The following is a 27,347-nucleotide window of genomic DNA, read 5'->3' as shown; positions in this document are numbered from 1 at the left end:
CTCAGCATGCCACGTTTCTTTAACCATGTTGACTTTTGCTTTCAAGTATCTCCCTCACTGACGTGCTCTGCAATCAAGAAAGAAACAGAATGGATGTTTCCTGCACACCCAAACTTCATGCAAGCTGCACTGTTGGGGTAGGAAATGGGATGGCACGCAAGACATGCCAAGAAGAAGGAGCATTAAAAAAGAACATTCAAAATACAAAGAAATAAGCAGTGGAAATCAGGACAGATGAGGAGTGATAAAGATTATTTACACTGGAAAAGAGTACTTTTCATCATTGGCCTTATGAATTATTTTGACTGGTCTGTCAGTTCACTGTAGGAAATTATTACCACCCCAAAGGCAGAAAAAAAAAGAAGTAATGGGCAACAAAGTATAGTATTTTAAGTCATTCTTCTTTACTAGATGTCGTGGTTTAAACAAAAGTCATCCATAAATCACACAGTCGCTCTCTCACTCCCCCGCTTCTTTCCTTCCCCCTACTCCTGGAGGGACGGAGAGGAGAATCGAAAAGAATGCAACTCCCACAGGTTGAGATAAGAACAGTTTAGTAACTAAGGTATAACACAAATCACTGCTGCTGCCACCAATAATAATAATGATAAAGGAAAGAACAAGAGGAAAGAATACAACACCTCAACACCAGCTGACCAATAACTCAGCCCCCCACCCAACTGAGCACTGACCCATAACTCGTCCAACCCTGCAGTCCCTTGCCCTTACGGGTAACTCTCCGTTACATCCTGGACACGACGTGCTGTGGTACGGAATACCTCTTTGGTCAGTTTGGGTCAGGTGTCCTGTCTCTGCTTCCTCCTGGCCTCCCCTCCTCCCTGGCAGAGCATGAGGCTCACAAAGTCCTTGGTCAGACCAAACATTTGTGTTATCAGCTCTGTTCCCAGGCCTAAAGTCAAAACACAGTGCTGCACCAGCTACTAAGAAGGAGAAAAATAACTGCTACTGCTGAACCCAAGACACTAGAGACCATTTTTTCAACCTGAAAGCACTAATTCTCCCTAGTTAGTTCCTCTCTAAACATCATTTTTAACATTGTGACATCAAGTTTTTGTCTGGTTTTATTTCTGTCTTTATTTTCAATTTTCCATTCTCCCGAAAACAACACTAGAATGTCAGGGTTCAACACCTTCCCTAAGCCACCTCAGAAACTCAGTGGTATAAACAGCTTTCCAAGATGGTTAGTGAACAAGGCTTTTATTTTCCCTTTGCTTTTCCCCATTTTTGCCTTTTTTGGATAAAACACATTGTCCTATTTATTCCATTCAAAGTGCCACTTTTGGTCAGACCACTACTCGGAATCTCCTGAATGTCTGAGAATATAAATGACTTGATACATAAAAGTTAGTTTAGACATTAAAAAAACCCAAAACCTAGAAAACAAAAAAATAACTCACCATGCTTTCAACAGTAAAAAATAACTAAGCATTGAACAGCCTGTCTATAGAAGCTGCAACATAATTCAGGCTACAGGACACAGGCATGCTAGATATGGCCACAAGATAAGATGATGGCGCGAAGAGTCTTCTAAAGGTCCTTTCCAGCCTTACACTCCTCTTATGCTTGATTGATGGAAGTGATTTTCTAGAGCACTCAGGTTTGGCAGTCTTTTTATGGAATTGAAGCTAATACTATTAAAGCACAGTTAGAACAGCTAGACTGCATCAAGAAGTTCTGCTTTCAACTCTCTCCTATGTGCTTGCACTTCCTATACATTCCCCCATTCAGAAGTCCTTTGTGCCAACATAAGCTGTGTCTTGGTGAAATGACTTCTAGGTCTGCCAGTCTACAGCCACAGGTGGTATTACATCTGAAGCCACACCTTTGCAGCGCCTTTTCACCAACTTCACAAGTATACCATTACAGCAAGTGTATATCGTATTTTTGTCACCAAGAAACAAAGCAAGACCTGTATCAAGCCAGGTATGCAAGTGTAACAATGAGGTTATACACATAAGCAGACTGTATGATGCAGTGTTTCAAAAAGAACTATATAAATACCCTTACAATATGTTCCTGATCAGAAGGCTTGGAAGGTGCATTTAGTTTCTATTTTTAGAGGAAGGAATATAAAAATTACTAGATACTTCCCTGAAAGATTCTTGATCACAGACAGGAAGAAAGAAATACATAGTGCAAGACATTGTATGTGATAAAATGCATACAAGGAAATCCTGAACTTGATATTAGAAATAACAAAAAAAAAAAAAAAAAAAAAAAAGCATTTAGGACTTATAAGAAACTTTTCATTAAATTCCTTTTAGGAAAAAAGGTATGAAGGCAGATCCTTTAATACCATAATTAAAGTCCAAAATTCCCTACAAATATTTCAACTCCTTCCCACTACAGTGGATAGCAAGAGAAGAATCTGCTCACTCCATCCAAGGGAAATTTTCATGCACTATTCTTCTACAATATCGTCTTCAAAATTCCTAATGTAAATTCCTTTCCTACTCATCATCCCATCAGGATGGTTACCTTCCAGCCCTTATATGATTCCTTTCAAATCCTTTACTATCATCCCTCTCAAATCAAGCATGCAGCAGCTAAATTGTTTTTCTTGTTCCCTGATCATCTATTTAAAGCCTCATCCATATCTCCAAAGCTCTGTACAGCTCTAGTATTCCCTGTCCATCCCCGTTCACATCCTCTGACGAGCTCTGTAGTTCCTGATGCCTCAATCAAAACACTTCTCACCTTCTGTCACATGCTTACACTTTAAATGAAGGCACCTACACTGATCATACGCAGCACACATTCTGGATGCTCTTTCTGCAAGTCTGTTAAAACTCAGAGGGATGACAACAGAGTACAAATGTTTTTTATGACCTTTTATTACTGTAGCCTCAACTCCCAACTTAAGCATCAGACCTGTAAGTAGAACATTCTTCAGAGTACAGATATCCCTACTCTTTTCCTATGCAACACCACAAAGACAACTATTGAAAAACAATTAGAATAGTAACAAAAAAAAAATTGAGGGTGGGAAAGAGGAGGATTATTTTCTGTTGCCATTATTAAAAGGACCTGAACAATAACATACAAGAATGTGGTTTTATTCAGCGACAGGCAACATTGTTTCTACTATTTTAAAAAGTTGTACATTGCCAGCACTGCTACCAGGGGATCCATTAACTTCTGTATCAGGGAGTAAGTGCGGGAGGGACAACTCAATTTAAGCAAAGCAATCTTTAGAGTTACCGTTCCACATGGAAAAAGTTGTTTAAAAGGTTTTCATCCCAAAAGAGGCTGAAAATTTGGCATTTCATTAAACATGCCCTGATGTTTCTGGAACACCAAGAAGCATGAAGAACATTCAGTCCACCACACCTTGTTGAAAGTGCGCTTATTTGCCAAACTGTATTTCAACTTTAACTTGCATTCTCCTATTGCCTAGTAAGGCCTGTGATTCTTGTCTATTTTTTGTGACTGGCTCTGCTGAATTGTAATATTCCACAGAGAGATATGTACAACAATATAGCTATCCAGTCTACAGGAAATAATTTAGATCAAAACTACAACTCTCATAATGCACTTCCTCATAAAACCAAAGGATATTAGATGAAACTGCAATACTATTCTGATTCTCATTTAGCTCGACTGGAATTAATACTTCCAATTGCTTTGATCTGGATGAGCAATTTTCTTTGGCAAATACACTTGCCAACTTCATGTGTTTTCTAAAGAATGGTGGACAGAAGTCTTCCCCTATTACCTTACCCTCAATATCCTACATTCTTTACAAGGTCAATACACTGCCTGTAGGCTACCTCAAAGCTCACTATTTTTTGTATTTCTGAATACACAGAATCCCAAGGGTTGGAAGGGACCTCAAAAGATCATCTAGTCCAACCCCCCTGCAAGAGCAGGGTAACCTACAGTACATCACACAGGAACTTGTCCAGGCGGGCCTTGAATATCTCCAGTGTAGGAGACTCCACAACCCCCCTGGGCAACCTGTTCCAGTGCTCTGTCACTCTTACAGTAAAGAAGTTCTTCCTGATGTTAACGTGGAACTTCCTATGCTCCAGTTTACACCCATTGCCCCTTGTCCTATCACTGGATATCACTGAAAAAAACCTAGCTCCATCATCCTGACACCTACCCTTTACATATTTGTAAACATTGATGAGGTCACCCCTCAGTCTCCTCTTCTCCAAGCTAAAGAGACCCAGCTCCCTCAGCCTCTCCTCATAAGGGAGATGTTCCACTCCCTTAATCATCTTTGTGGCTCTGCGCTGGACTCCTTCAAGCAATTCCCTGTCCTTCTTGAACAGAGGGGCCCAGAACTGGACGCAATATTCCAGATGCGGCATCACCAAGGATGAGTAGAGGGGGAGGAGAACCTCTCTTGACCTACTAACCACACCCTTTCTAATGCACCCCAAGATGCCATTTGCCTTCTTGGCCGCAAGAGCACATTGCTGGCTCATGGTCATCCTCCTATCCACCAGGACCCCCAGGTCCCTTTCCCCTTCGCTACTTTCCAGCAGGTCAACCCCCAACCTGTACTGGTACATGGGGTTGTTCTTCCCCAGATGCAAGACTCTACACTTGCCCTTGTTAAATTTCATCAAGTTTCTCCCCGCCCAACTCTCCAGCCTGCTTCTTGGCCAAACTAAGTTATGTTTTCCACTGCTGAACCTAATGGTATCTATACAACACATTCTGACTCCAGCATCTGAAAAATAACCTATTTTCTGTGTGAAACTAACCCCAGGGTAATATTCATAATTCATATGCAGTATAAATATTTATACACATGAACGGGAATATAGCACAACCTCTTAAAAGTAATAGATATATTTACACAAAGTGCTAACTGTGTTACTGCTGAATGTAGTATCTAAGAGGGGTTTATAATCCAAAACTGCAAAGCAACTACTTAATACATCATTAAGGCCATGCAGTTAAAATAACGTAAGTTACCATAAGTCACATATGCTGCCATTAGCAATGCATTGCTATGTGCTACTATGCCACACTAATACAATACTGTACGCCATGGTTTAAACCCAGCTGGTAACTAAGTACCACACAGGCACTCGCTCACCAAAAAATGGAAACCCCGTGGGTTGAGATAAGAACAGTTTAATAACTAAAGTACAACATAACATTAATACTACTAATAATGATGAGGGAAATAATGAGGGGAGAGAGTGTAAAGTTAAAAGAGGAAATAAAACAAAACAGAAGTGATGCACACTACAATTGTTCATCACTCGCTGAACGATAACCCAGCCCAACCCCAGCAGTGACCTGGGCCTGCCAGGTGACTCCCCCAGTTTATATACTGGACATGACGTGCTGTGGTATAGAATACCCCTTTGGCTAGTCTGGATCAGATGTCCTGTCTCTGCTCCCTTCTGGCTTGTTGTGAACCTCCTCACTGGCAGAGCATGAGAGACTGAGAAGCCCTTGATCAGGGTAAGTGCTACCGAGCAACAATTAAAATATCAGTGTGTTATCAGCATTGTTCTCAAGACTGAAAACAAAACACAGCTCTGCACCAGCTACTAGGAAGAGTTTAACTCTATTCCAGACAAAAGCAGGATACTGTAATACTCTAATACATAAGCTATGGTATCTGCAGGTACCACCAGCAATGGATAAAAAAAAAAACCCTACAGACTCCTAAGTGTGCCCTCACTTGACAGCAGTAAGAATGACTGACACAGAGAAATCAACATGTGTCAACTGGAAAAGAAAACTATGAAAATCAGCAAATAGTGTATAGAACATCTAGGAAAAGATACAAACCTGGTATTAGTAAGAGACTGCAATAGTATATAAAGTACTTCCATTCCGCAGATGTTAAAACACTATCAATCCATAGTCTGAAAGAACAGTTTTCCTCCTAAAACTGAATCACCAAGTTAACACCTCAATAAAATAATTGTATCTCATCATAAAAGTTGTAAAAGAAGCAATCTCATTGTTCAACCTTCAGCAGTTAGCTTGGTCATGAATATTACTACCATGTACTACAATAATCCAAAAACACGTAAGCATCCACTACTTAAACCAGCATTTGCTCACATCATGTAATTTACCTGCGCTACGTTAATATAATTATGCTGGACAGGGAACACAACTTGAAATTCAGGATCTTAACCAGAAACCAATGAAGTCTCTTGAGAAAACCAAAGTGAAAGACTGGACAAAACACAGGTAACCTCCTGAGGGTGTCACCTATGGTGTCTGAACTACCAATATAACTTTAATATCCATACATGAAAATCTCCACCAGGTAAGAGAATCAAAATTAAGACAGTGCTTGTAGGATATGGCAACCTGGCTGAAATTGATATTCATTAGAGTACTCTTTGCATGAATAGGAGCATTTGGACTCTGTGGTCTTTATCAGAGCCCCAGCTGGTAATGGTTGAAGGTTAATGCCTTACCCCATTCTGTTCAATTTTCTGTCCTAATTAGTCCTCCAAATCTATAGCTGTGAGCACCAAGTGTCTGTGCTCAAAAGAAACTAATTAATGCTAGCAAATTAGATCAAGACCAAAGATCCAACAGCCAAACTCTTAAATGCTCCTTGTTAATAGGAAGTGTAGCTGTCAATAACTGCTGTTGGTGGCTATAATGAGGCCTCTTTCTTTCACTGAAAGTGATTTCATTTCTCTTTGTTCCTCTAAAAGCTGTTCCATTCCCTAATAAAAAAACATAAAACCCCCACACAACTAAGTTACAGTGGTAAAGCTAGCAGTCTGACCCATTTCTTGTCATCAGCTGGGTTGAAATGACATTGAGGAGGGAAGAAAAAAAAATAATCAAATAGGCTGAGTTCCCTCCCTGAACATTTTCTTCAGAGTCCTAACACCAGATAGAATACTTAAACTGCCGTTACCAAGAAACACGTTATACTTCTCCTTTATAAAACCTCTTAAACTAGCAGTTAAATGTTGTAAGTATCACCAAAAAAATAAAGACCATGAGATCTAAGATCTCATTTCTTCAAACTGTAATTTACATATAGCTGTTCTCTCTGCCCAGTTTGTTGGAGCAAAGCTCAATATACCATAATCCCTCTAGAGACTGTATTAATTCACATAGTTAAATGTGATGAGAGTACATGTTCACTGAAAATGTATAATAAAAGCTGTTGTGCACAAACAAGAACATCATATAGAAAATCAGCATCTTACTCGTGAGAAATGCTAGACAGGGAAAAACACATAGTACCTTATTACTAGTAAAAAATACAGCTGTACACTATCAAAACATCTAAAATAATTTAAACAAATGACAACTGCCCAACATGTACAACAGTAATCTCATTTGTTTCATACAGGGTCATATAGGGTCACACACAACATGACTATAATGTACTTTAATATTCAGATAATAAGCAAAGCAACAGAGGGTAATATTTTTCTCGCCTTCTCCTCCTGAAGTTTTGTTGCTGGATTGAAACCCTATTCTCAAATTATTGTAGAATGGTTTTGGTTGGAAGGGACCTTAAAGATCATCTAGTTCCAACCCATGATGCAGCCTAGAATGCAGGTGACTTCATTGCAAGCACACCGCTGGCCCATGTTGAGTTCCTCATCAACCAACACTCCCAAGTCCTCTTCCTCAGGGCTGCTCTCACTCAATCCAGTCTCCCTCAGCCTGTAGTTGCACTTGGGATTGCCCCGACCCAGGTGTAGGACCTTGCAGCTGGCCTTTTTGTATTTCATGAGGATGGCATTGGCCACCTCTCCAGCATGTCAAGGTCCCTCTGGATGGCATTCCTTCCCTCCAGCGTATCAACCGAACCACACAGCTTGGTGTCATTGGCAAGCTTGCTGAGGGTACATTAATCCCACTGTCCATGTCGCCAACAAAGATGTTGAACAGGATCACTCCCAACACCGAACCCTGAGGAATGCCACTCATCATTGGTCTCCACTTGGACATCGAGACGTCGACCACAACTTTGAGTGAGACCATCCAGCTAACTCCTCATCCACTGAGTGGTCCATCTGTCTGATTACAGACACCTTCCTCTCATGAAAATGAAGTTGAAGGTAATAAGGCAGCTTTTTTTTTTCCATCCTCATAAGAGAAGGCTATTCCAGTCATAAAATCAATGATTCCTCCCATGTAACCTCTCAGGCTTTCCATCAAACTCTGAACAATATGTACACAAGCACATGTAATCAATATCTGGTCACAGCAGCTCAGTTAAAAACAACATTACCAGGAGCTGTCATGTTAACTCATTGATTCTATGATTTTTATCAGTTCCTTGATCTTTTTGCTCTGGTGAATTAGAAGATCACTGCATTCCCAGATACTCCTAAAAAACATGTATTTTAAAAAAGTAACTTAAGGACTATATTTTCACACTGAGGCAAAGCAGACAAGCAAAGTTCAGCTATAAACAGTGATTTTAATTTGCTTCAAGAAAAAAAAGACTCATCAAAATTAAGTGTGAGCGTCTTGTAATGTCCCACTACTATCAGTCTTAGCATCTTCCAGTGCCAACTTCAGAGTCATGATTGTAGATACCAACAGGTTAATCATTCCCACCCCCAACATTCAGCAAGGGCTTGCACCAATTAACAGAACTTGGCCTGCAATACAAAGGGAAGTGAGCAACGCCACTGAGTAACATCAAGCTGGATGTGTTTCACATGTTTCATTATCTGCATTTCTGATGAGAAAGCATACATAGTAAGACTTTTTTTTTTTTTTTTTTAAGAAGAAGGAATATCTAAAGGTGTGCTTGGGCATTTAAATGTGCAGCATCACATGTAGTTCAATCAGAAATTTATTTGGTTTCATGGGCCTTGATGTGTCAGGTGTAAGGGTCATGGTCTAGAGCAGGTGGCCCTTACGGGGACAGAGATAATGTCAGTGACAGGACTGTGGAGTAACTGCACATTATCAAAACTCTCGCTGACACTGGTCATGCTCAAGTGTACAGAAGCCTGAAGTAGTGTTGCATCCCATCATTTTCACTAAGTATCAACATGAGCCCTGAGGAGGAGAGGGCTAATAGGGAAACTGGAGAATGGGAGGAGGGTGGCTGCTTGGAAATGTCCTTTTCCAGCCAGACCTTCCAAACCATTTTTTAAAGCCTTGCCAAGTATCAAGAGTTTTTTCAGCAACGTCAATGCAGCTACCTAAATTACACAGTTCCTATGGACAACAGAACCAACACAACATTTTTTTTCCCAGAGAAGGTCCTCACCTCAGCAGAGGTGGAAACAACCCCCATTTGCCTCCCTCTCATAGGAAAACAAAAATAAAAAGGACAGAAGAACTTGTCATCTTGGCCAAATGGGTGTCTCCTACAATAAGCTTCAAATAAGAAATGGTCACATTCTTATTTGCAGAGCCACAGACAGAATCAGGTCTTCAGCCATCCAAATTGCTTCCCTTAGTTCACAGCCTTCCTAACGCACAACCAGGCTGATGTGATCTATCCCTGTATTAACCCTGAAAAGTATGTGAAAAGATCAGTTTCCTACTTGAGTCTCTGAGCCTTACAAATACAACAACAAATACACAAAACAAATACAACAAATATAACACAAACCTATGATCTCATGACTGACCCACAATCTCTCAGATACCTGTTTCTGGTTTTTTATTTTCCAAGCCAAGTAACACAAAATCAAACTGAACTGAGTGTACAAACCTTAAAGCTTGGTATTTCTGTCCACAATAGTTCTTCTCTACCTAAACCCATCAAATTAAGTTTCAGATTCAGTAACTGTGAACAGCAGAGCATGTGCTCTTAAGAAATTAAATAAACTGTTCTGTAGATATGATCAAGATCAACCAAGCTCTGTCAGGGTTTCTTTTTAGCGAGTATCCATAGTTTCAGAAGAGAGAGGAGTCATGAATAGCACAGTGCAGCTAGATGAAATCGCAGTTCTGATAAGCTAAGAAAAAAACCTTTCTGATGAAAAATGCTAACTTCAGGTTCCTGAAATTTGCTATGATTTCGCTTTAAAGAAATTTCCTCAAATTTAAATTTTGTAACTGTAAATTACAGCCAAAACCTTAACAATTTTAAAGGAAAAAGAGCTCCCTGAAGAAATTATTTCATAAAAGCAATGGATCAGGAAATGGCAAATAAATTATTCTTTTAGCTGCTTCTGTTTGAAGTCAAGTATTTCTATACACCAAGGACACACCAATAAATAAATACATGGATTTAATATTATTTCACACAAACTCATGCTACAGCCTATAAAATACAATGAAAAGCCCTTGTATGACAATGTTGTTGGCCATTTTGTTGTTTGTTTGGCTTTTATGATACTCCTGTAATAGCTCCTTGTAATAACTCGTTTTTTTGATACTTCTGTAATAGCCCACAATTTCACATACATAATGTGCATGGATATTAACAAAGTAAAGCATATTTACACAACGGTCATGGAAAATTCACTAGTGTTTCACAGAAAGCATGTTTCCCATCTTAAAACTACTAATATACCCATTTTCACTGAAAAAGTGCTTGAAAATCTTAGACAGAAGTCATTCTTCGACTGAGATGGACTAGTCTTGAGAAACACACAGCACACACAAGAACTATACTCAAACAGCCTGAAAACAGTTCAAAGTAAAATCAAATAATCTAAACAAAACACTTAGCTGATCTTAAAAATTATCAGATGAACACATTTTCACGGTTATTTCATCCCTAAGCTATTCTGATATGCTAACAACCAAGCACAGCAATGGGTCACCCATTTAACTGCTCTAGGGTAGCAGGATCACCTCTTCAGTTAACAAAACCTTTATTTCTTATTTATTTTTTAACCCTTGGGGTTTCTTTTCCCCGGATGGCTCTTGAACACGTGCTGGACAGGCTGTCACTACTTGCATTATTAGCTCTGATAAGCACACAGCTCTAGGTAGTATAGCTGCAGGCTAAGGTAACCGACTGCATACAGATGGACCTCTGTGCTCACGCAGAGCACTACTGAAAGTATAGGGGCTCCCCATAGGGACACATATGAACATAGTGTGATCAAGTAAATTGTAAAGCTTCATTTCCTATATTACCAATGCATTTACCACAATTTCCTAAAGACAAAATGAAACAGAAGTGTATTAACAAAGAGCTGTTCAACCAAAATTAAAGCACTGAGAGCAAGTTAAATGAGTAGCTGTGCCACTCAATGTAAACAGCACAATTTCATGCACATGTGTACACTTTGTAGCACACCAACCGGATTGCAGGAGTTTTGATTACTTAATTACACAGCTTACGTTTATAGCTTATAATTGTTTACAGCACAAAACCCACAGCCTATTTACTATGATTAACACCTATCTGTGTGCACTAACAAGACAATTTTCACAATGGATTTAAGAGATCATAAACTCTCCTGTTCACAAAACTGCTCAACCACTCCTGTGGTTTGGTCTCTCCCCTGTATCCAGATTTAAAAGCTGTACAAAAGTGCTGAACTTATACTACCACCTTCTTTTATTTTTTTTTATTAGGGATATGAATGTGGATTTTGCTTGTCTATTTGATCATAAAAATTGCATCAGAAATATTCAGTTTCCACCCCTAACTTCCACACAATTTGATCAAGGCTGGCTTACAGGTATGTGACAGAGGGATAAGGGGGAGACAGATGCATCTACAAGCCTCATTCTCCTAAAGATACACAAGTAAACTCTATTCAGGAAGAGGAAGACAACAAAAAGATAGCATCTTGCTTTAAGATTTATGGAGGCAAAACTATGGAGAAGCTGGGAGGTAATGGTTCACAACTCCTAGCTCAAGAATCTCCAGTACTGGCCGCTGCCACTGAAAATTAAGATGCTGAAAACGAAGTCCTCATCCTACACAGAGAAAGTTCAGAGGAAAAGCACACACACACAAACCCTTTAGTCTATCCCCAAATGAAATTATACAACTAGCATGCTCTCAAAATATTTTTAACTACATCCTCTTTCAATGACTCACATTAATTGCTTTTCTTCTTCATTTCCTACTCCCCAACATATACAGAATTCAAAGTAAAAATTACTCAACTATCGTTCAAATGAAAGAAAAAAAAGTATTTTAAATCCTTTTGGCAGCACTGGAAGTTACCTGTCATGTGATGCCACTTCCCTTTGGCAGATATTCCCAACTCTTTTCCCACTTACTCAATCTCAAAATTATAACACTACTCTTTTATGTCTTTTGGAGAACCCCTAAAGGCACCTGCTTGAAAATACACTGGTCCTCTTTAACTAGACTTGACTCTAAATCTAGTGACAAATGTCTAGAAGCCCCCTTTGAAGTTTCTTAGGTAATAGCGAAAGACAAAAAGCCACATACCATTAGGGAAACAATTATTCTTTCTCCGTGGTAAAAACTGCTGAAATAGTGCCAGCAAAACAGTATGTCAACAAACTAAAATGCACACCTTTGTCAGTAAATACTGTTGGAAGATGCATAGAAGATACTGATGAAGATTTGAAGATACAAATATTAGAACAAGTTACACAATGTGGGAGGTTTGCTACACAGCTGTATGAAAGTAAAGAAGTTTCTAACTTCTCTCTGCTTACGGCATTTGCACTTCAGTAATGAAATGCATGATGAAATTATCTTTTTGGGAGCCACCAACAGAGAGCTGTACCAGAGAAGATATATTTTCCACAGGAAATAGCTTCTTTAATAAAAAACAATGTTTTATGGAAAAACTGTGCAAGTGTAGCCACTGACGGAACAGCTCTCTGACTAGAATAAGAAAGGGAATCCAGGCTAAGGTTACAAACAGCAAAAGTGCTTAAAAGAGTTGTCAGACTTTACACATTTCTCTTTTGTGAAGAGACAAGTGTACCAAACGTGCTGACCTTTACATGATGACAGGAGGCTGGGAGCAGTTTGATACCTAGCAGGTATTTCCAAAAATTAAACACACTTAATGTGTCCCTTCAAGGTGAAGGTGACATTTTAATGAGTGAGAAATTAAGTGCTTTGCAAAGAAATGCAGTTATGGAGAGAGCACACTGGAAACAGATGTTTGGAATTGTTCCTCTGTTGATGTGGGTTTGTATTTGTTTTTTTGTTGCTGAGCACAATGTGAGTGTGTCACCTACAAACACCTCTCATATCTGTACACTTTCAAAGGATAGCAGCAGAGTTTTTTATCCTATTTAAAAATTTTCCAAATGAGAACTCCAGTAGGCTTTCAACCTATTTGTAAAAAACATACACACGCAACACCTCCCGATTAGTTTGGAAGAACAAGTGACTGACACCAGGGAAGATGGACATTTACCAGCTCAGTTTCAAGCGAAAACTTAGCAAAATTTGTGGATGGGATTGAAAAATTAGTATCATCATTTAGTAAGTCCGGGGAATGATGCACTGCTTCCACTGTGATCCACACGTTTGTAAGGTATCTTCTTTTAGCTCTGACAGCCATTAAAACCAAGTACCGAAATAAACTGAACTTAGAACCAGGCCTTTGAATTGCTGTACCATTACGTGTTAAACAATGAAGTATGTTCAATAATATAGCACTAAATAAAAGTGTTACTAATACTTTCAGAGCAAAAAAGGGTTTTGTGCCATTGATAAAGAACAAAAATTATTTTAAGTACTCTTTATTTCATCTTTATCTCAATTTCTATTTTTGTCTTATTGTGAACATATCATACTAGTATGCACATATAATTTATAAATAAATATACATATATTAGAATTGCATGCTCAGATACTTTTTACTGATGGAGTATGTGATTTAAAAAGTTTAGTGAGCACAGATCCAGGTGACAAGAGGCAAGTGCCCTTGACTGAATGCATTACACTTGTATAGAATAATTCTGTGGCCTCATTTCTGTCCTTCCTCCCCATTCTTACATTCCTCTTACACCAACATTCTCAGCTAACATGTGTGTAAGTAGCTCTATCTTTCTGGGACTTCAAAAAGTTTTCTTACAGGAATATATGAACATTTGGGTGTCAAAAGTGATGATACCCAACTTTAAAGAGTTACTGTCCAGTACTCTTCAAAAGAAGGTGACAACATAGAAAAGCGGACTGCATCATCCTATTTCAACATCTGTCTAGTAAGTATGTTATTTATGTGCACGTATAATTAAAATATTTGGGCTTGGAATGGATGCAGTTAGTTGGGAATATCCCCTAAATGAAGGCTCACATGGCAATTCCATTTAAGTAAGTACCAAGTTATTAGGCACAGAAATACATTAGTTCTTCTATTCCTCTGTCATCATATAGTCTGGACCAAGATGTGGAAATTTTTATATTAATCATACTAAATTCCACAGCTCTTGTGAACAAGTCATTGTGGAAAATACACAGCCAAAGCCAGCACGACAGATTTATATGTTTTACTACTGGTTTTGCAGCGAACACATAAGATACAGATCTGTCATGGGTCCAGCAGTGGCAGTCATTTTTTCTCCTTCTTAGTAGCTGGTGCAGTGCTGTGCTTTTGACTTTCGGCCTGAGAACAGCGCTGATAAAACCGATGTTTCTAGTTGTTGCTCAAATGTTTGGTCTAACCAAGGACTTTGTGAGTCTCATGCTCTGCCAGGGAGGAGAGGAAGCCAGGAGGAAGCACAGACAGGAAACCTGACCAAAACTAACCAAAGAGGTATTCCAAACCACAGCACGCCATGCCCAGGATGTAACTGAGAGTTACCCGGAAGGGCTAGGGCACTGCAGGGTTGGACTAGGTATTGGTCGGTGCTCAGGCGGGCTGGGTATTATCAGTCGGCGGGTGGTATTGTACTCTCTTCCCTTGTTATTTCCTTTATCATTATTATTATTATTGGTGGTAGCAGTAGTGATTTGTGTTATACCTTAGTTACTAAACTGTTCTTATCTCAACCCGTGGGAGTTACATGCTTTTGATTCTCCTTCCCATCCCTCCGGGAGCAGGGGGAAGAAAAGGGAGGAAGTGAAAGAGAGACTGCGTGGCTGATTTACGGCTGACTGGGTTTAAACCACAACAAGATCATACATATTAACTGTCTGACTACTTGACTTCAAAAGCAAGGATTATATTCAGGGCACAAAAGTGAATACATGTGATTTCCCAATGAATATTTGACTCTTACCTTGCACTTGATCTGAACACCGCTCCTTGGCTCGGTCCCTCATTATTTGTGGAATCAAAACATCTTTTTCTACATGTCTCAGCTTAGAATTTTCTGCAAGAGTGCGAAAAAAAAAAAAAAAAGTTTTTTTTTTCTTATCTACACATCAGAGAAAGTCAATCTACAGCAACAGCACAGCATTCTTTACATAACATACGCTAGTATACTAAAACAGGGAGCAGAAAATACCGTGGAAAGACAGATCAAAAGGCAGGAAAGTCCAAGATTTAAAATTGCTCAGATACAAACATAAGCATTATTCTGAATGCTTCTGTTCTGCTTCATGTGCACAATGAACCAAAAATAAAGTAGAACATTCTGACAACACATTCGAATTTCTGCCTTACTAAACACAGGGTATCCATACAGACTGCAGAGACATTGAGAATTACTTTTATTTCCTGCCACTAGTATTTTTCTATGTATGTTACCTGTACAAACTGATTTTTTACTCACTGTCACAAAGCTGAGAATATTAGAACACAGCCAAAATTTGTATTGCTGTATGGAAGACTTGAGCTCTTAAAAAAACCTAAGAAGCAGCCTTCCAGTACCTGAAGGGGGCTTACAGGGATGCTGGGGAGTGACTCTTCGTCAGGGACTGTAGTGACAGGACAAGGGGTAACGGGTTAAAACTTAAAAAGGGGGAGTTTAGACTGGATATAAGGAAGAAATTCTTTCCTGTTAGGGTGGTGAGGGACTGGAATGGGTTGCCCAGGGAGGTTGTGAGTGCTCCATCCCTGGCGGTGTTCAAGGCCAGGTTGGACAAAGCCTTGGGTGTCATGGTTTAGTGTGAGGTGTCCTTGCCCATGGCAGGGGGGTTGGAACTAGATGATCTTGAGGTCCTTTCCAACCCTAACTATTCTATGATTCTATGATTCTAAGCCTCTTCGATGAAGGATCTAGGAGTTTTTTCATTAAGAAATTCAACTTTAGAAAGAATATATGCTGCTGCCTGTATTCTGCTCTTAAAAGCATAGATGCAGTTTACTTTCAGTTGTCTCAAAACCAAATTCGGTACTCTGGGTACAGCTGGTGATTTTGAATAGCTAAATAAGACAAACACAAAAAATACTGCATTTCCAAATCCACTTTCTTCAAAACAAAGGAATGAGAATTTATCAAGCAAAGCTTTTTACTTCCTAGCTTCTGAGTTAAAAACCATTTGAAGGATATTTGCTCAGAAGTTTGTATAGTCGAACACAGTTATAACCAAATACGTGGTTTTCCTCCTTAAACATGATTTTTTCATCCTTTGATGTTGATATTATGCTTCAGAATAGCATCAACTGTGACGCTCACATTATAAGAACTTTAGTGTCAGATACACTATTATTTTGAGTGACAGTAATTTCATTTTAAAACTGCTTATTTAAGAAATTAGAAGTGCAGTGTACTAAAATTTAGGAAATAGGTAAAACTGAAGTTACCTACAGGTTTCAAATACTATCTTTCAGAGCATCTTCAGTTAATTCTAGATCAAAAAGCAGAGACTGACATTTCTCTAGTCTCTTTTTAGTCATCATCATTTTAAGTTTATTAATGCTATAGGGTTATGTTATGAAGTTACACAGTATTGAGTATGTGCTATTATTAGGGGACTCTGGCAACAAAACAGGATTACAATGAGCAATATACACAATCTGAACTAAAAACATTTCTCCTCAAAAATTTCTTACATGGAATTTCTACAGCAAAAGAAAGAAAACAAAGTATTTTCTGTAAATACAATAAAAATACCAAATGCAAACAGTTTATGACTTAGATTTGTTTTTATGCTCAGATTTTCATGACTGAGATAATTACAATTAAATATCCTTCATTTTAACTTGCTGCAGAGTATCAGTGCAATTACTGTGCTGAACATTTATTATGTTACAGACAACACAAAGCTGTCATAAAACTTTTAACCGTGTTTTTTAAAAAGGACAAACCAGTTCAGCTGAATAGCATGGCAGGGAACAGCACCAGCAAGCTATGTACATGCCTCAGCTCTACTAACTCCAGTCACAGCAAGCTGGTACTGCAACAATCCTGCCTTCTCCCAGTCCCTATGATGCTCTTTCCCCTCTGCCCCCTCAGATGTGCTCTGCAGCCCTGTGGTACACTGAAAAGGGAAGTTAATTTGGTTTAGAGGGAAATACATTTACTGTCAGACAATTTTTCAGGTAGATAAATGATCCATTTCACTATACAACTGCGTAAATTGCCCATGAGAAGGAACTGCATGAGGCTAGGACAAGAAGAAAACTGAACTGTCATGAGCACAAATGGATAAATTACAGGCTAAGTGTCCCCCTCCCTTTTATTTTTGCTTTTAATTTGAATTGGTTATACTGGTGCTCAGAGTAGGCAGAAACTAAGCTGATCTATGAAAGTGGATACAGATAAGCAAGTGGCGTGGTAGCTGTCACCAAAAGGGAAGTTTTAACAGTCCCCCATTCACCGTCATCATATCATCACTATTACACACTTACCACACAGTGAGTGACCAGTTCAAGACAGAAAACTAACTCAAATACATGCAAAAGAAGTACTTCTCAGCTAGCTTACACTTTGGAGTAACTAGATCTACTTATCAGGGTTCCGACAGTTACTTCATTTAACTTTTATACCCCAGCATACATGGAAGTGTAGCAGACAGCACAGAAGTCTCTAGGTTGTTGGAAAGGCAGGTAGGCTTCCCCCGGTGCAGAGGTGGTGAGAAGCATCCAAGGTTCCCGCAACAAAGCACAGGGCTCCAAGGCTCTATATCTGCCAGCCACTACTGGCAAAGAGGAGAAGCAGACAGTAATGCAACTGAAGGCTAGCGAGGAAATAGGACAAGAGTATTCTCAGAAATTAAAAAAAAAGAAAGAGAGAAGGCTTCACTCTGTTAGCTCAGAACAGTCAAAAAGGATTTTCATGTTTTATCTTAGCTTAAGTACCCAATTTTCTGTTTGATTATTCAAAAGAAAAGGGGCATTAGACTGATAGCAAGAAGTAGCTGTACTGGTGTTAACACCAGCTCAACCAGAGCCAGAGGGGTGCTCCAGGAAAACTCCCTCTTTTTAGTCCCAAGTTGTCAAACCTGCACAGGCTGAGAATGCAGGAAGGAGAGGGCACACCCAGGCCACAGGCAGTGTCCAATATGAAGAATCAGAAGAGAGCTACAACAGTAATCCAAAGGTCATTATTCAATGATACAAAGGAAACAGGAATAAAGACCACTACAGTTTTTAAAAGAATGTTTGTTAGTATCAGTTTTTAATCTATAAAAAGCACTTGCCATTCAAATCTTTTAGTGCATAGGACATAGTTTTAGGTGTCTAGGTGCAACAGTCTCTCCAAATAGCTCAAATACAGATGTTCAGCTTGGGCAGTACTGTATCTACTCATGAGTTTCAATTCTAACATCTTGAGTATTTTAATATTCTTCCTTTACTCCAAACTATATATTACATTACAATTACAGTGATTTTCCTTCAAGGATAGTAAAACACTTGACTGAAGTTGGTATCCCTAGCATTTATACAAAATATTAAAGAAAAATAAGGTATAAATATAAACAATACCAGATGCCACATAGTTATGTGCAGACTAGCTGCATTTTTTATATCTATAAGCACTTGCAACATCATCATCAGTCCAACCTAATCAGTTCTGCAGTAACATATATGGTAAGAACTTTCAAAGAAACAACACCTCAGAAGCAAGACTTCATCAAAAAACATGAGACAGCCATGATGTGAAACCACCAATTCCTTTTGCCGTTTTTCAACTATATTAGTTTCCAGAATAAATACTTCTTTTCTTCCTTTGAAAGTTCACTATTCTGCACTAAGATAATTCTTATTCAAACACCAGATTTGCTGCAGACTAGTCCCTACAGAAGAATTTGCATTACAATAGACCTACTACTATTGTATCTTCAAATCATCAACAAAATTATCCCCCAACATGCAAGAAACAACGTTTTCCCACAGTTTGCCTTGCCACCGACATCCTCCATGCACTTTGCCTGGTCTTCTAGGTAGGCTGTTTTAGACGACCACAGCCTCTGACCTCAAAGTGAACCAACAAGAACACGCTACCTCTCAGCTTCCAGAGAGCCAGATAAATGTCAACAGCAGCTTTTCCTTCTCACCCTGCCAGCCAAAACTCTGGCATGTTTGTTAGACTAACTTAATATTCTGAGATACTACCTTTACCTTACATTCTACTGAAATTTCCTAATATCACCAACATTACAAGGGACAGATGGATGAACACAAGCTAACTGAGTAAAGGTTACAAAAAGCAGACTAAATACAATTAACAGTAAAAACTAAGTATTTTGTAAAAATACATTCAGAAGTTAAGCCAGAATTAAAACCCAATGCAAGCTTGCATGTGTTACAGAGTCTAAGTCAGCAGCTCCTTGGAAAGGGAAATGAGGCCACAGCCGAGGAATCTGTGTGGTGAAACTACTATTTCCTTAGAGATCAGCACATTACAGAATGCTGCTGCTCCTTGTGGGGACAAGGAACAGAGGAGAGGATAAAGAATGGGTATCCAGCTTATAAACTTGCAGTTGCTAGAAAAAAAAAGACAGAAGGGGAGAAAACTACAGAAAAGGGAATATCTCTGTGAAAGAGAAACTGATTTCCATACATCTTCAGCCCAGGATAAAGAATTCAAGGAAGGAGAGATTACAAAACTGGGAGATATCCCTATTCAGCAAAACGCTAAGAAGACATTTAAGACCCGCTCCTTTTTTTTTTTCCCTACAAATAAAACCTGTGGGGTTTGGCAAATCTCAATGCTTGCAGCAGTTCTCTGGTTGCATGCAATATGTAGGGCACAAGACTACAACAGTAATAGTTTTTTGTGATTGATCAAAATCCTGAGCTGCAAAAGGTGTTTATTGCCATGGAAGTCCAAGGACCAGAGCAATCTGGTTTAATGGATTTCATGATTTCTGTAAAAATTACAAAAAAAAAAAAAAAAATCAGGAAATAAATATACCAATACGAACGAGAGTGTCACAGCAACTACAGCAGAACACAGCCAAAACAGCCCAGAATATACATCAATTTCACTCCATATGGAAGCTGGGAAAGCAGATGATGAATACGCTCCTGGCTTCCTAAACTCTGACTGCAGGATTGAGGAAGGCCTTGAGACCAGGGTGCTACCTGTGCTGTAGGCAGCAGACCTTTAAGAAGACAAGAGGAGAACGCAACACAAAGCTCCTTTACAGTTCTAATAATGAAAGGGACTGTAGTGGCTTGTCATATTAATTAGAGGACTACTACAAAAAGGGGTTACTAAAACAAAAGCTTTCCTAGAAGAGTGTCCTAGAGGTCTTATTACCTCTTCTCTTCATTCAACACAGTTGGTAACTGACTTACCCTTTTGTCACTTCTGCTGGTAGTTTACAGCAGGTCATAAGCAATTTATCGCTTCCATCTCTCTAACGACTTCAGGTAGCCGGGACACAGATTACACAGAAAAGTTGGGAAAAAGTTGAAACCTTGTCTACCCAGAAATTTACAGAAGCCTCAAACCTTCTGCATCAAAGAAGCAAGTCGAGTCCAGCAACAGTTTTTGGAACATGCATTTCTTGTTATCCAATCAGTGATTTGGATTTTCTTGGTTCAGTTTATTATGCACATTTAAAACTCTATTGTGTACTTTAAATACTATAGCAATTCCAGTAAGAATCATTTTGGAACTTTTTTTTTTTTTAGTGCACCTTGCTATTTTTTTCCCTGCACGTTTTCATCAGCTGCCATCATAGAATCAACTAGGTTGGAAAAGATCAGCAAGTCCAACTGTTACCCCAGGTCAAAGATAAACAACCGTCAGTGGGCAGATTTCTAAGATACTTTGGCTTTTTAAGCTAAGAAATAGAACTTGAGAAAGTTTTAATGAAAACTTCAGCAGCAGAAATAGTAAGAGTTATTACAGTGAAAGGGAAGAGAAACAAGAAGATACATCCAGAATTCCCATTCTTTAACTCATACCATGTTTAAATTAAATCCCCACCCTAAAGAAGTGTAAGACAGCTGTTTCCCTGGAACAGAAGGAAGGTCTTGCCTTCATCTGTGATGAGTCCACTAAACTTGAGTTCACCAGCCATTCTCTCATGCTGACCTCTGGTACAAACACCACTTGAAGTTAACTTGGGCTGGAGAACGAATAACAAGTTTATAGGTAAGCCATGTAAGCACATTAATTTGACAGATTCAGTTATTTCTCATATCACTTGATAAAAAAAAATATTTCTATGCTGTAAATACTCTTGTTTCATCCCAAAGTTTTTGTTTAAAACACTTGCCTGTGAGCTAATTGTAAAACTACACTGAAAAAGTACACTTTCATTAGCAACAGAAGTAGCAGCACAGTGTTAATTTCATGCTTACTGGCAAACATTTCTTTCATCAATCACACTATTGGCTCTAGAAGCTAAAGTTTTTCAAAACTCATTTCAGATTTTAGTGTACCTGGAATGGTGTTTTGGATAGGCAAAGATAATTTAACTTACTATTCCTCCTGGAAGATAATGCATTCAACTGAAAATTTGTATCTCCTTTATTCTGCCCAGTTTAGCCACTTTATATTAAATAAAAGTTACCAACCTTATGCTAAGTCATGTGAAATCATCTGCATGTATGTGTAGTATAAAAACAGTTATCAAAAAAGTGTATCACTGAATATATTGGCAATTACTTAAAACTTCTACTTGAGTACACTAAGTCATGTATTGGAACAAAATAATTTAGAGACAGACACATTAAAATCTTGGTAGGAAAAAAACACTTGTTTCTAAAATCTGGGGGGGTTTCCTACAACATCAATTTTATGTATTGCAATAAATAATTCTAGTACCCAATCCTGTAGCCTGCGAGGGGGCTTCTCTGCCCTTATTTTATTGCCAAGAGATTCACAGCGCAAAAGTAACAAATAGTTTCAGCATACTGCTTTGTAACTTCAGTCCTACAAAAAGCATACAGGATCCTGCTCAAGGATTTCACCAGTCAGAAACATCCAATGTGAACTGGCCTGATGGACCAGGACCAAACACCTCTATGCATATGTGAAATGCTAAGGAGTTTGGTAATTTCACTTGCACACAAGTGTTTGCATATGTACAATAGTCTAAGGTTTTAAGGTACTGAAGGACACCATAAAGTGACAGAAGTGTTATAATTCAAGTGAAACAACATTCATGCTATCCTGAACCCTGATTTAAAAGCAAAAGAGGCTGATCAGTGAAGCTTCTCTACATAACAATCTTTTTTTCTTGTTTAAATGTATATGAATAAATTTCGATTTAAAAAGTTACAGATTTTGAGATCTTTCTATCTAATACTGACATCATTTTAAATTAAGATGGAGTACAGGGATGACAACACCAGGGAAAATTTCCAAAGCTTTAACTTCTCACCATTCTATCGTCACCTCAAAGTCAATTTTCACCTTTTTCACTGGCTGAATTTGTTATCTTACATTTTGCTTTGGGGCTCATGTTCTTGCAGTACGGCAGTACTGGATTACAAGAATACTGACAAGCCTGTTTGCAAAAAATGAACAATGGCTATGCTACAGCAAGTCTGTAATATCTAGAAAGAAAAGGAAAAGCACACCAAAAGCAGCACACTTCTCTGTAATTACATGAGGATTGCAAATGCTCATACAACTAGTGAGTAATAAGTAAGGCCAAGCCTGAAGTTGCTTGTGAAGATTTTTGACACAAGGAGACTTTTATACACTCTTGATCACATAGCAAAGCCAGTTATAGGGCCTGAAAATTAATTACAGATTGGGGCTTAATATGTACTATTGATAATAATGCATGTTTCATTAACAACTAGCCTGAACTGTTGTGCAAGTATGACAAACCTGCAAGTTAGGAAAAGTTAGGGATGTGTGCTACCTCTAAGGGAACGCCCCAACCCACCTTAAATCCCTTCTTACACCTATAGATGAGGATTCCAGCAAAATGCATGGAACACAAAGTCAGTAACAAATAGCGCCGTGGACTGGCCAAGCACTAAAATAGCGCAGACAACCTTAATTTTGCTATTTTAAAGATTCTGAATGCTTCACTCGGTAACTGATGTAAAATCCTCAACACAACTTTCTGTCACTTAAACAAAGACACCATGCAGCAATATTTCAGCAACCAAATAGACATTTTGGGTTTTTTTCTGGGACAGAAAAAAATACATTAACAGCACAGATTCCTGTACATAGGGTTCCACACTTCTAAGCAAAGCCCTAACTTTTGAGCACTTCTTGTCTCAAATCAGTCCCAAATGTACAATCCCTATTCCTCCTGTGCCTTTCTAACTTACAACAGATGTTGTCCAAGAATTCACTTCTTACTTCTACCTGGAGTAAGAAACAGAAAGGCCCTGCAAAAATCACAATCTATCTGGAGTATATAAACAGAGACCGCATAAATAGAGTTCTACAGTGACCTCAAGAACTCTGCAGTAATTTGCATCAGAAATAAGAGACGAGTAACAGGTAAAATCTGAATGGAAAGAGTAAAATACCCAGATGAAGAAGGGGTGCAGGAAAATCTAAGAACAAGTGAAACCCCCAAACAATTATGAGAGGAGATGCTATCCACATCCGATTTCCCACCACACCCAATAACACTAATCAGTGGCTCCAGCACTGCATAATCCTCTTTACTGATTTTCAGAACTGTGTGATAAGGCATAAAGGAACACAATGTAAATCACAAATAAAATTTTAATTAAACAAGTCAAAAGTATTACCTAAAAGTTTAACTAAAAGCTGAAACTGTTCTTCCTTTTACTTATTTTTGCCCCATAAATTCAACATTGCTTTATCTCCCAGTACTTCCTCCTATCTTCTGAATCCCTATTTTCATTCCTTTCAGAATATTCTTCTACCTCTGTCCTACTGCCCATGTCACTTTGACCCAAGTGACAACTATTCTGCAAGCCCAACTTTCTCCTTCCACTGATATCCTACTGCTGTACCTAACAGCCTAGGTTTCAACATGACTTAAGAAACAGACATGTTAAGTATCTTAGGAAAATTATGAAATTGGCCTTCAACCCCTCTGTTTTTAAGACCCCCAAAAATGTCCAGGATGTGTACCAAAGCCAGTACTGTGTATTCAAGCTACTGTCAATAACCCTACTTCTTTACACATGTGTGGATCTTTGACTAGGAATCCAAACATCACCATCTGAAAATGACAGCTATAACCAAGTGCACAGTAAAAATAAAATGAGTTTTCTAGTAACCTATAACTTCTACTACTGAAAACAGTATCCTACAAGAGTTTTGGAAGTGCTGCATACAATAAACAAACTTCAGTGCTGGGCTGCAGCACATTCTTCTGAAGGATGACACAAACCAGTGTAATATAAGATTCTGTCAAGGGATTTATCTACCAATTTACTTTCTGGATGCGATCACCTACTGACACAGCCACAGTTCTTTCAAACTATGGCTGTCAAAAAACTCCTCCCATAGAAATCATGACACAATTCACAGATTCTAAATTCTGAGCTTCAGAGGACTCCTTGATATTTGCACCCTACACTCTGGTACAGCCATGAGAATATTTGTGGCTTTTGTGACCATAAACCAAAGCATCATCACAGTATCTATTTACTAAACTGTGACTCTCCTTCTTTTTTCTGGTATGTGAACCAAGAAGCAGTTAACGATGATGTGAAGAACTACAGCATGTGGTGTATTCAAGTTAACACCTTGGTGATATGACTAGAGCAGCTCACACCTCTTGCAGATATTGTTCCAATTTCTCTACAACCTCACTTAGACATCTTCAGTTTTAGGTCACATTCTGAGGTTTTTAACAGAGCTGTAACAGCCAGCAACTGATGGAGGGGAAGGGGAGCAAAGGGGGTATAAACAAAAGATACCGGATAACAAGGTAGAGCCAGTAAGCAATACCACTACTCAGCAGATAAACCTCACTATTGGTGTCACATATCATGCACCCAAACCACAGCTAACCTAAACCACAGTACTACACAGGCAGTACTTCTACCACAGCTATCATACAACATGGATAACGAAAGACATATAATGTCATTATAGACATAAATAGGCAACTCTTATGAACTTCAGTGTTTGGAGCCCTTCTTTGTTTTGAATAGTGTAATAATACACTATTCAAATACACTTTTTTCCAAAAGACAACTGGGAAGCAAAATTACACTATAGATGAACAACCACCACTTGAAATGCAGTGGTAAGTTTTATGACACTTTTCTGAATTTAAACAGATCAACGCTCAGGTGATATAATCAACAAAATCAGAACTTGATTACTCTGTGGTTTATTTGCAGGGCCTGCAGAGCCAGACCCAGGACAGGTTACCATTACAAATTAAAAGCTCTGCCTTGGCCAGCATCCTTTGGCTTTTGAAGAAGCCGCCACAGTCCACATGTACCAAGATGCACAGTCAGGACCACGGCAGTTCATCCCTAGCTACAACTGTCTTAACACCTCGTGTTAGCTGAAACACACGAGCACCTTGTTGGGTCCATTCTGCTAGGGGACTGGCCTTTGAAGTATAATGTACCCAGCTGAATGCACCAGCCTCAGGAACAGGGCACATGAGTATTACGCAGGTGTAAGCACACAGGCTTAAATTCACTAGGGGGATACATGGCTGTAACTCTCTGGACAAGAGCTTGATAGCACAAACTTAGGAGGACTAAGCTGCAACTTATTAAACTAATGATACTGAACGGAGTGGGGAAATGGCACTTCGGAAGGGAGAGCCACACTGCAGGCACACCAGGCTAGGCTGCAAGAGTGGGCTAACAAGAACCTCATGAAGTTCAACAAAAATGTGCAAGGTGTTGCATCTGGGTAAACAGAACCCGAAAATGCAGCATATGCTGGGGTCTACCCGGCTGGGGAGTAGCTCTGTGGAAAGGGACCTGGGGGTCCTGCCGAACAAGAAACTCAGTATGAGTGAAGAGTGTGTATCTGCTGCAACGCAAGATAACAGGATGCTGGGCTACATCAACAAGAACATCACCGGCAGAGATAAACAAGTCATTATTACACTCTACTCTGTGCTTGTCAGGCTATACCTAGAAGACAGATTACTCCTGTGGAGATTCCAGTCGGACACATGAGGAAAATTGTTCACAACAACAACAACAATCAGCCATTGGAACAATCTCCCCAAGGAACTGGTGGACTCCCCAACTGTCAAGGTTTGGCTGGACAGAGTGCTGGGACACCTACTCTAGGTCGTGCTTTGCCTAGATCCCTGAGTTCCCTTCCAACCCGGTATTCTCTGCTTCTACGATAACCTTGGTAATTTGCCTCTCTACTTGTTGCACAGCGCAGGAGGCCTCAGCAGGCCGGGCTCCGCGGGCCCCCCAACGCCTCGGCGCTCAGGCAAGGCCAGGGGCCGCGACCCACGTCTTGCCGCTGGAGGTCACGGCCGTGGCTGCGGGGAGAGAGGGAGGGAGGACGCGGAGATGAATGCGCTGCTCGGAGGGTGGGCCGAGCCCCTCGGAGTGACCCTTCCCCGGCGCGACAGCCCAGCCGGCTCTCCTCGCTGGGCAGTGTGAAGGGGACAGCGGAAGGCGACAGGGACTACCCACAGAGAGCCCCGGCGAGGCGGGCTGAGGGTAAAGGGGGAAAGGAGGGAGGAAAAAAGAGGGGGGCGCGCCGTTGACTGCCGCCGCCCTGCCCAGCTGCCAGCGCGGCAGCCGCCCCTACCTGCATTGCCAGTGGGAGGCTCCATCTGCGGCTCCATGCTACGGCAACGGCTGCGCACGGCCCGCTCCTCCCGCACACACCCCCCCGGTCCCCGCCGCGCAGGCGTGGCACAACCGAGCACCGCCTCTCCTTCCCCTCTCTGGGCAGGCAAGGAGGAGGAAAAGCGCATGCGCCAGTGGCGCTGGTGTGGGAGAGAGCGTGGGGCCTGAGAGAGGCGGAGGGAGGGGTGTTAGAGGGTGGTTAGTGTGGCAAGGAACCTCAAAGCTCATCGAGTTCTAACCCCCGGCTCGCGGGCAGGGACACCTTTCACTAGAGCGGGTTGCTCCGAGCGCCGTCCAACCTGGCCTTGAACACTGCCAGGGATGGGGCAGCCACAGCTTCTGTGGGCAACCTGTGCCAGGGCCTCACCAGTCTCCCAGTCGCGAGGGAGCCCTTGGGGTGGAAGGTGAGAGTTACCTTGGTGGGTGTTTTTGTCAATGAGTTAGTTAGTTTGTGCGCTTTAAAAAGAGCTT

At 40.0% G+C, this 27,347-nt stretch overlaps 1 protein-coding gene across 1 annotated transcript in view; it reads right to left on the bottom strand.

Moving 5' to 3' along the window:
- The window catches only part of CMC1 (C-X9-C motif containing 1), a 42,923-nt gene extending 15,985 nt beyond the window's left edge, over positions 1–26,938 (bottom strand). Inside the window, exons 1-2 of the mRNA XM_065666134.1 lie at positions 26,836–26,938; positions 15,076–15,168 (exon numbers count right to left, since the gene is read on the bottom strand). Of these exons, the coding sequence (XP_065522206.1) occupies positions 15,076–15,168; positions 26,836–26,872 (130 nt within the window). The 5' untranslated portion in view covers positions 26,873–26,938. The remainder of the gene's footprint in view (positions 1–15,075; positions 15,169–26,835) is intronic.
- Positions 26,939–27,347: the final 409 nt, after the last annotated feature.

The sequence above is a fragment of the Lathamus discolor genome, chromosome 2 (assembly GCF_037157495.1).
Source record: "Lathamus discolor isolate bLatDis1 chromosome 2, bLatDis1.hap1, whole genome shotgun sequence".
Classification (NCBI taxonomy): Eukaryota; Metazoa; Chordata; class Aves; order Psittaciformes; family Psittacidae; genus Lathamus; species Lathamus discolor.
The sequence above is the reverse complement of the archived record's forward strand: the minus strand, read 5'-3'. Positions and strand labels throughout refer to the sequence as shown.